Below are 10523 nucleotides of genomic sequence, written 5' to 3' on the forward strand. Positions count from 1 at the left end.
AAATGACTCAGTCGTCTTGGCTCTTTGCTGGGGTGAGGCCGTGTCATGAGGCGTCTCTAGTGAGGAGGTCGGGGAAGGAGTTATTTCATGCTGAGACCATCTTCTTCCTCCAGTAGGAAGGAAGAAGATGGTCTCTTCCCCCTCACTAGGCTATTTCATCCAGTTCTTACTCAGCTCTTCCCCAAAGCCATGCTTTGTCCCCGGCACCTTCAGTCTTTGTTTCGTCTCTGGCCGTGGGCAGAGGTAGAATCACAATAAACAAGCACATTCCCTGTAGCAACTTCCTGGCGGCTGTGCTTAGTTTGCTGTTTCGCCTTTTTCCATCTATATATTCACCCACAAATATGTATGGATAGATTCCTTTACTATTGGTGATGGAGAAACCCTTTTTGTGGAGAAATAACTCACGTACCATAAAATTCACCCATGTAAAGTGTACATACAGTTCAGTCGTTTGGTATAGAGTTGTACAACCACAAGCACTGTGTGATCCCGCAACATTTTCATCACCCCCAAAAGAAATCCCACCCCCGTTAGGAGTCACCTCCATGGCCCCTTCCACAGCCTCTGGCAACAGTAGCTCTATTTTCCGTCTATGGATTTGCCTATTCTGGACATTTCGTATAAAGGGAATCGTATGATATGTGGCCTTTTCTGACTGGCTTCTTCCACTGAGCATGCTTCCAAGGTTCATTTACCCATGTCGTATCACGTCATTCCTTTCTGTGACCAAGTCATGTTCCGTTGTATGGATATACCACATTTTTTTTAATCCATTCATTGCTCAGTGGACCTTTGGGCTGTTTCTGCTTTTTGTCTATTACGTAATGCCGGTATGAACGTTTGTGTACAAGTTTTTGTGTGAACGTGTGTTTTCAATTCTCTGGGGTATATACCTAAGAGTGGAATTGCTGGGCCATACAGTAACTTTATGTTTAACTTTTTAAGGAACTGTGGAACTGGTGTCCACAGCTGCCGAACCTACCTACGTATGAGGGTTTCAATTTCTCCACATCCTTGGAAACCCTTGTTCTTTTCTTTTAAGACAACTTTTTATGATAGCTATCCTAGAGGGTGGGAAATGGTTGCTGTACTTAGTTTAAGGACACCTTCCTTCAGGCCACTTACATACCATGGGAGTCACGTGCTTACTTGGAGACACAGAGTTACTCAGGGCTTCTTATGTGCCAGGCTCTGTGCTAAAGGGGGTACATGTGCCATCTTAGTTTAGTGCACACAAGTCTGTAAGGAGGGACCATCATTATGCCTATTTGACAGGTAAACAAACCAAGCACAGAAGAACTTGCTGGAAAAGTGATGCAGTTTGGAAGACCTGCATTTCCTGTATTAAAAAAAAATTACAAAACTTGGGACACTAAGGTAGGAGTTTATAGTCTAAATGAAAGATTTGAAAAACATTTCCCCCCTGCCAAAACAAAACACCTCTGGCAGATTGTGGTTGGCAGAATTCTTGATGGCCACCAATATCCTACCCTGTCGCATCCACACCTTTATAATCCCCAAGTATTGGTGGGGCCTGTGAATATCATGGGCTATCACTCCCCTGATTATGTTACATTAATACAGCAAAAGGGACTTTGCAGATGTAATTATAGTCCCTCGTCAGTTGATTTTGAGTTAATTAAAAGGAAGATTATCCTACGTGTACCTGACCCAGTCACATCAGTGCCTTAAAAGAGACAAGCAGCAGTAGAGACTCTCACTGGCCTTTAAGGAACAGGTCACCACGAGTCCTACAACTGCAAGGAACTGAATTCTGCCAGCAACGACCTGAACAAGTTTGGAAGAAGGTCCATTGTCTGTTCCAGATCCGAACCCAGCCGTGGCTGTCTCCTTGATTAGAGCCTTGTGAGACCCTGAGCAGAGAAGCAGTCATGCCCTGCCTGGATTTCTAACCTATAGAATAGTGAGAGAACAGGTGTTGTCTGAAGCCACTGAATTTGTGGCTATTTGTTACACAGCAATAGAAAACTAGTACGTAGATCATTGACTGTTTAAAGGCTGATAGAAATGAAGTTATTGATGCACCATTATGTAGAGCAGCAGTTCTCCAAATATAGCCCAGGGGCCTCTGGGGGGTCCTCAAGACCTTTTCAGGGGTCCATGAGGTCAAAGCTATTGTCCATAATAATGCAAAGATGTCATTTCCCTTTTTCCTTCTCATTCTCTCATGATCTTATAGTTTTCTAGATGCTTCATGATGTGTAAGAATACCATTGCTCTGATGGCTAATGATATGTGTCCTGTGTATTATTGTGTTTAAAAAGTTTCCCTGTCTTGGGCATCTGGGTGGCTCAGTTAGTTAAGCAACTTGCCTTCGGCTCAGGTCATGATCCTGGAGTCCCTGGATCAAGTCCCGCATCGGGCTCCCTGCTCAGCAGGGAATCTGCTTCTCCCTCTGACCCTCCCCCCTCTCATGTGCTCTCTCTCTCTCATATAAATAAAAATCTTTAAAAAAAAAATAAATAAAAAGTTTCCCTGTCTTAATTTCTAATGTGGTAAATAGTGACAAATATAGCCACCATAAACAAAAGTTTGTGGGGTCTTCGATAATTTTCAAGAGTGTATTGAGGTCCTGAGACCAAAAAGTTTGAGAACGTTGGTCTAGATGAGCTGTAACTAAGTAGGCCTAGACAAAGTCTGAATGTATGAGAATTTATATGTGTAGTCAATGCCTACATTTGGTCCAGAACTGTGGCAGGTGTGACCAAGAGTGGAGCAAGGTCATGAAAGTATGAGGTATAATCCCTGATGTAAGGTGAACATAAAGAAATAATGATCAGAAGCATTCATTTCTTCCCTCTACAGGTGTTTCTAAGCACAAGGTACTGCAATATGATGGTCTGTAGCTCAGTGCTAACCTTAGGTATGGGTGGCTATGTCACCGAGGTGTTTAGAGAAGAAGTTGCTGAAACAAGGCTGCGGGAGATGGGGATGAGTTTGTGGTGGAGGTGAAATATAAGCTGGGAAGGGAAGTGGAAGGAGGAGGACAAATATTCCAGGCTTATCCTTCAGATTTCAGCTAAAACATCCTTCTTAGAGAGGCCTTTCCTGATATCCCTTTCTAGAGCACCCAGCACCTTCTTCTCCATCACAGCGCCCCGTTCATCCCCATTCCTGGCACTTTTTTTTTAAACCTAACCTAGCTGTTAAGGTAAGTCTGGCTGGAGCTGGAGTGCCTTTGTTCAAATCCCGGCTCTGCCACTTTCTAGTTATAAAATCTTGGATAAGATACTTAATCTCCCTATGCCTCAGTTCCTCAACAAATGTGCTAATAAAACAAGGAATTTATGTTGAAGAGTTAGCTTAGGTTGTGACCATGGGACTGAAGAGGAAAGGCTGAGTGTGAACTGGTTCAAAGGCAGAATCAATAGGTGAATTCAGATGACAAGGAGAGAAGAGGATGGAAAGACAAGGGAAAATTCTGGGGATACTAAAAATAAGGGGAGAGAAACCAATTCTATATGGATTAAGGAAAGAGAGTACAAAACAATTATTCCAAAGTTTGTTGCTTGAGAGAGAGGCTAGCGTCAGTTAAATACCCTAGAAGGGAAAAAGGGGGAGCTATGTCAAATCCATGTTTAAAATGAGTCGGCAGGAAGAACATAAGTGTAGACAATTTGTTTTTAGAGCACTAGAGTGGCGGGCTGAGCAGAAGAAAGTTCAGGGCAGACAAGAAAATCTGGGTGTCTGCTCATTGCTGGACCGAGCTGAAATCATGGGGAAGAAACTCCACATGGCCCCACTATATGGAGTGAGCTGTATGGAGAAGGACAATCTACTTTAACACTCACGATGATGTTCTTCCTGTGGATAAAAGAGGCTTAAGACATTGCTGTCAAACTCCTTTTGGTGAGATGGGGCTTTTCAGAAGAAATAAAGCACTGATTCAATCTAAGGAACTGCACAGTAAGGGGGTAGTACATTTCTCAGTTTGAATCTCACTTTGGAAGGCCAAATAAACACGTTTCAAGTTGCTTTTATACGGGAAAGCTAGGGTCATCTCCTTTCTAGCAAGGACTTCTTGCTATTCAGTCTAAAATTGTACAACATTCCTCTTGTTGACACGGCTTCACAGCACTCTAAGTTCCTGGCTAAAGCTTCCCGTGATGACTTTTGGATGTCCTATTTGAAATAGTTAGACTTGCAGCCTGGCAAGCTGCTGAAATCCTTTAAGACAACTGAACTGTAGATAAAAATCTTCCAGGGAAGTAGGTGTGGGCAGGATGTGTGGTTTCCTTGTCTCTCATTTAAAGACTGATGCAATTACTTTTTCGTGAACAGTCTCTTCCAGTAAGAGCTGCATTCCGGAGTGTTTCAAGAGCAATGCAAAAGGACAAGCTAGCCACTGATCTTCAGTTTGAGTTGAGACTAGAGCATGATGTTTTTCAAGCTGTGCCCCTTTGCTAATGTGACCTTGAGGACCTGAATTAGCCATAACAACAACACAGAGCAGAGCAGGCGCTTGTTTACCAAATAATCTGGAACCAAGCAAACCTCACTCTGAACGTGTGCACAGCAGTCGCAATCCGGGAAGATAGTCCTAAATCTTTAGTGATATAACACACATGAGATTTTTTTCCCTCTGACATTCCAGGCTAACCACTGTCTAAGTTAAGGCTCTGCAAAACATCTGGGACATACATTTCTGGAAAAAATGATGGCATCTTTTCTAACAACTCTCCGTGGCCTAAGCCTCGCGCACTCTGGCCCGACAGGAGCCTCGGCAGCAGGATCACCTGCGGGGGCTGGGGCAAGCTGTGCCGGCGTGCAGACAGGCGTGGACGGAACTGGGACTGAACGCAGTCCAATTTCATGCGTCAACTATGGACCCAGTGCCACTTAGGAACAAAGTGCAGAGCAGAACAAAACTCAAAGGTGAAAAAATGTACATGCTCTTATCCCTAAAAAAAATCACTTTCTCTCTAGAGAAGTAGAGGCTTATTTCATCTGACATTCCGGGCCTTGCCATCAACGGAAGCAGGCGCAGCACCTGACGTTCGATGATTAAAGTCAAAGCACACGACGAACTACCTCCTGGCTGTCCCAAGGCCACCGAACCAGACAGCAACATAGTTTCCCTATTCCGAGAGTCTTCTCAGCCAAACACCTAGGAAAATGTCCTGGTGACAGATGTGCCTACTTTTTCCAGAGAAGATTTGCCCAAAGAGTGATAAAAGCTAGATCGGCCTCAGCATGCTCACTGTGCAACCTCTCAGGTATTCGTGCATTTTCACGGACACTCTGTCTCGTCATTAATTTCTTACCATTTATGAGATGCACATCATACTTCCGAAACAGATTTGAGTAAAGGAACACCTCAAACGCTACGAGACGTCTCGCTGTTAGAGGACAGAGCTTAGCGGGAGGGGACGGGACTTCCGTTCGATGAGGAGCTGCCCGGCCCGGCCCTCGGGGCTGTACTGCTGGTACTCGGCAGGGTCGCACCGATTCTCAAGCAGGACCAACGAAATGATTTGTGGGGAACGGGTCTCCCGTTCCACGTCCATTAAGAAACCCGTGACAGCAGAGTAGGAAAGCAAGTGCAGGGCCCTCCTGAGTGTGGGTCTGTGTGTGACGTCACAGGTCGCTCGCCCGGGAAACGGGCTTCGCCCTCCAGCCAGGCTGCCCCGGCTGGAATCTCGGCTTTGCCACTTACTGGTCATCTGTAGAAGGGAGATGATAACGGTCCCGACCTCACCGAGTTGTTATTAGGATTCTGTGAGTTAAGATTTGAAAAGTGATTAGAAGAATACCTGGCGCATAGCAAGCCCTCACATAAATGTTTAGTAAAAATACACTCTACCGAGCCTAATCATCTCAAAATGCCAGGGATGATGACAGCCATGCCATTGTGAATTTGAGAGTTTGGGTTCCAGAAAAACAGAATCACCTTTTAATTTATTTTAACGATTCAACAAGGGATTTCAAAGGATCTTCTGGATTGAGGGCAATGGCTCACAGAGCAAAACTGAAGAACAAAAAAAGATACTGGTTTATGCTCACAGTTCTGGAAGCCTGCGGAGTGCAACTTGTCATGAAGCCCACGTCATATGACTGCTTCCTTTATGCTAAAAGGATTCACCAGGGACTTTACTGCTTCCACACAGGAAACAGAGCCTGCTGTAGCTGAACAAAAACTAAGAAATATCTTTCTTTTCTTTTTACAATGCAGAATATTGTAAAAAAAAAAGAGCTGCAGAACAGGAAATGTTACTAATCATATTAATATTATATTTAGCTGTAGGAAAAAATTACTAAAACAAGTCAGAAGATAACCTGCAGGTAGTGATACAAAAGAAAAGAAATTTGGTACACAGAGGCATAAATACTTAATGGTTTATTAATGTTTGTTTCATTTTTATTTTTAATTTAATTTTTTAAAAAGATTTTATTTATTTGAGAGAGAGAGAGAGAGCACAAGTGTCGGGGGAGGGGCCGAGGGGGAGAAAGAGACAATCTCAAGATGACTCCATGCTGAGTGGGGAGCCTGACACGGGGCTCGATCTCATGACCCTGAGATCATGACCTGAGTCTGACGCTTAACCAACTGAGCCACCCAGGCGCCCCTTAATGTTTTTTTTTATAAGAGCACCTTCAGTTTCCTTACTGGATTATTTACACATTTTTTACTCTTCACCACCAATAATTCTCAGGACCTTCAGAAGCCTTTATGATAAACATGGTTTTTTCCTACCCTGATTACAATAAATATGGTTGACTGCAAAATTCTAGAGAAGTTGTCATTCGTCAAACAATTCGCCCAAGATACACAGACTTGGGATACTTCTCCTTAAGAGCCGGCCATTGAACAATGAAGTAATCGGAGAGGTGAAACAGAATCTTTCCGGACAGGGATAAGTGTTCTACTCGGCAGATGCTTTCAACATAGACAATGATCACTTTCTTTATTCCTAGTATCCCAAGGAGAAGGGCAGATATGCAGATAGGAACACATGTTCCTGGTCCATTACACAACACCTTAAAAAAAAAAAAAATTGAAGGTCAAATTAACATAACATCTAAATGAGGCATCTAAAATGAAAAAATTCCAGTCACATCTTATGGGAGATTTTTTATTTTTCTAAGCCTTGAGTTATTCCTTGTAAAGATCTAGTATGCAGCAAAAACCCATGCACTCAGGAGCCAGGCAGGGCTGTGTTGCTAGCTCTCCTGTTTATCAACTGTGTGGCTTGGGGCAAACAGCTTAACTTCTCTGGGTCTGGGTGGCGTGCCCTGTGCTACCAGAGGTGTCTAGCACAGTGCCCGGTGCTCAGCCCGCATTCACTGGACGTGTGTGTGCTGCTCTTCTCCAGATGTTCTGTGGATCTTGAATGTCACACAGAAACATAGAAGACAGATAAAGTCAGCTATGAGTAGTTGTTTTCTCATGTATCAACTTGTGCTTGTTGATTTTTTAAAATAATCTTTAGAATAGTTGGAGCACTGACATGTAAGATGTAGGAGAAAATGTCTATGTAGAGTGTCTTTGTGGGGTATAGAATCATTTCAGGAGTTCAATTCAACAAATGGGATATTTGAGAGAAGGCTACTAAATGAATGAGATTTTTTCCTCCAGAAAATTTAATCTGTGCTTGTGGTCCAGAGAGTTTAATGCTTTTGAATTCTGCTAATTTTTATAGACAGCCACTGGTTAAAAACAATTTAGTTGGCAAAAATAACAAGAGAAATAAAAAACTGACTCCTAGAGCAACTGCAAAAAATTTTTAAAAGTCTTTTAAGAAAATGAGAGGAAACCTATTTCACAGAATTGTTGGCAAGGTAATTTATTATTACTTTCAGAGAAAAAAGTATTTGCAGAAACATCTTAATCATATGCTCGTACTGATCAACTGAATTAGTAAAACCTAACAAAGCATTTTTTTTAAGTAGGTTCCATACCTAGCATGGAACCCGACCTGGGGCTTGAACTCACGACCCTGAGATCAAGACCTGAGCTGAGATCAAAAGTCGGACGCCTAACCAACGAAGCCACCCAGATGCCCCTAATAAAACATTTTTTTAAATTCCACAAATGATAAAACAGGAGATTTGTGGTTGTGTATGTATGCCCGTTGGGCATTATCTACAATGTCACATGATCTTTCCAGCACAAAGTCCACAAAACTTATCAGACATCAGAAAATCTTAGAGTTGAAAGGGTCCCCAGATACAATGCCTGACCATCTTGGCATTTCAGATTCTCCCCGATGGACAGACACCCTGTCAGGGCTGTTAAGACATGGCCAGGGCTCTAAGGGTTTGATAAAGGTTATCTGATCCCTATGACCACCTGGCACATCATTCACAGAACTTTGGGAAGAGAGAAGGTAGCCTGTTTCAGGTGGGAACCAATCTTTTTTTGTGCCTTCCTTAAAGTGTCTACCTACAATTTAATCCCCTATCTCTCTGAAGAATTTTTGTTCAGTTTTTCTTGAATTACCAGCTACTAAGCTCTTTTTCAGACTAGTCTTCTTTAGTCCCTATTGAGTTGCCCCTATAACCTTTCAAGGCAGTGCAATAGAAAGGAAATGGGACTGAGAGTCGGGAACAGGGTTCAACCAGCTGGGGCAACAGTAATGACAGTCACCACCTCGGCTCTTACCACCACTTTTTATCAACAACTCACTGTGGCCAGGAACGGAACTAAACATTTCCTATGCATTATTTCCATTACTCCTCACAGCAATCATTTGAGGCAAGTTTTATTGTCCCTTTTGTAGAATAGAAAACTGAGGCACAGAGAGACTGGGGAAGTTGCCTTATCACATGTTTAGGAGTGGAGGAGTTTTTTTTTTATTATTATTTTTTAAAGATTTACATATTTATTTGAGAGAGAGCTAGAGAGAGACAGAGAGAGACAGAGAGAGAGAGAGAGCACGAGCGCACAGTGGGGAGGGGGAGAGAGAGAGAGAGAGAATCTGGAGCAGACTCCCTGCTGAGCATGGAGCCTGATGCGGGGCTCGATCTCATGACCCTGAGATCATGACCTGAGCAGAAATCATGAGTTGGACGCTTAACTGACTGAGCCACTCAGGCGCCCCAGGAGTGGAGGAGTTCTATTGCTTCAGTCACTTTTTCTCCTGTGACTCAGTTACCATATGCAAAGGGAGACTGGACTAAATGACCTTCCCTGTCAGCTCCACGATTCTTTTTTTTTTAATTCTATGACTTTAATTTGCCTCTAGTGTTGTCTTATGCCTAAATTACAAGATCGTTCTGAATCCTTTCAGGGTTTAGAATTCTAAAAATCCTATTAATGCAAGGTTTCTCAATAGTAGCATTATTGACATTTTGGACAGGATAATTTTTCATTGTGGTGGCCTGTCCTGCACATTGTAGGATGTCTAATAGCATCCCTGGCCTCTACCCACAAGATTCCAGTAGTCAAGACAATTAAGAATGTCTCCAGACATTGCCAAATGTCTCCAGTGGAGAACCACTGCATGAACGTATTCCCTAAACCCTGGATTATTTGTTGCTTTTCTCTTTTTTTCCATTGTACAGAATAAAATAAAACCTACAGGTAAAAAATAATGTAAACATTACTTGTTGGGTCTTCAGTGTCACAAAAATATTTTCATGTTGGTTGCCTTTAAAAAATGTACATATCCACATGTGTTCATCTCACTATCTGTATACACAAACTGTGAATACTCTGATAGAAATGTCTGTATTACACGCAGGGAAATGACTGGCATTGGTGGGAGATGTATTAGCAACCTGCTATAGATCAGAAGCAGAGACTGTTAAGATAAAAGTAAAAGTTAAAGGTATTCATTTGTTTATCTCTGTCATATCTCTATTTTGAAGCACCTTACTACAAAAGTCCTAGGTACGATAAAACTACAAAACTATACATCAAGTATTTTTAAAAAAGGGCAAATTAGTTTCAAGGAAAACTTAGGCTAAGGAAAGCTATTTTTAATTAACCACAGGTTTTAACTCTGAGTTTTACAGAAGCCTAGGCAAAAAAATTAAAAAATTGTGGATCACGGAGTTTCCACTATTTAATGAAGCAGATTAGAAAGACTTATTCCAAGCATTGAACAAAACAGAATTAAGTAAAAAAGATGTTAAACAATGTTAAATAATACAACGGTTGGCACTGTCCTTGTAGTTTTATAAAAAACACAGAACACTCTTCATATTTTTATTTCTTAAAATGTACATTCTCACTCAATGTGGGGGCCTTGCTTTTATTCTCTCTCCTCCTCACTACCTTGTAAACTCCTTATGGGCAGGGTCAATGTCTAGGACAATCTATATTCTGCACCTGGAACAAAAAAGACACTCACTAAATTTTGCTCAAAGGAAGGAGTGAGGGGTAAAGGAGGGAATCCTTCTTTGCCTATTGTATATGGAGTCCAATGTTCTATTTGCTACACTCCACTCTGTTTGTAACTCTATCATATGCACTCCTCATAAACATAATGGCTGTAACTGACAGCTTTTAAAAAACCAGCCCCCCCGGGGCGCCTGGGTGGCTCAGTTGGTTAAGC

The 10523-nt window shown here is 42.2% G+C and overlaps 1 protein-coding gene across 3 annotated transcripts in view; it reads right to left on the reverse strand.

Annotated features, from left to right (window-relative positions):
* Positions 1–2469: 2469 nt before the first annotated feature.
* ALG14 (ALG14 UDP-N-acetylglucosaminyltransferase subunit) overlaps positions 2470–10523 on the reverse strand; it is an 88364-nt gene continuing 80310 nt past the window's right edge. Inside the window, exon 4 of one of the 3 annotated variants that reach the window (XM_081818835.1) lies at positions 2470–5687. In XM_081818835.1, coding sequence (XP_081674961.1) covers positions 5367–5687 — 321 coding nt within the window. In that variant the 3' untranslated portion in view covers positions 2470–5366. Of the gene's footprint in view, positions 5688–6424; positions 7003–10523 lie in introns of those variants that run through there. The other 2 variants (XM_006748581.3, XM_031019616.2) reach the window with 2 other exon arrangements.

The sequence above is a fragment of the Leptonychotes weddellii genome, chromosome 4, assembly GCF_054177405.1.
Source record: "Leptonychotes weddellii isolate Sample4059 chromosome 4, ASM5417740v2, whole genome shotgun sequence".
Lineage (NCBI taxonomy): Eukaryota > Metazoa > Chordata > Mammalia > Carnivora > Phocidae > Leptonychotes > Leptonychotes weddellii.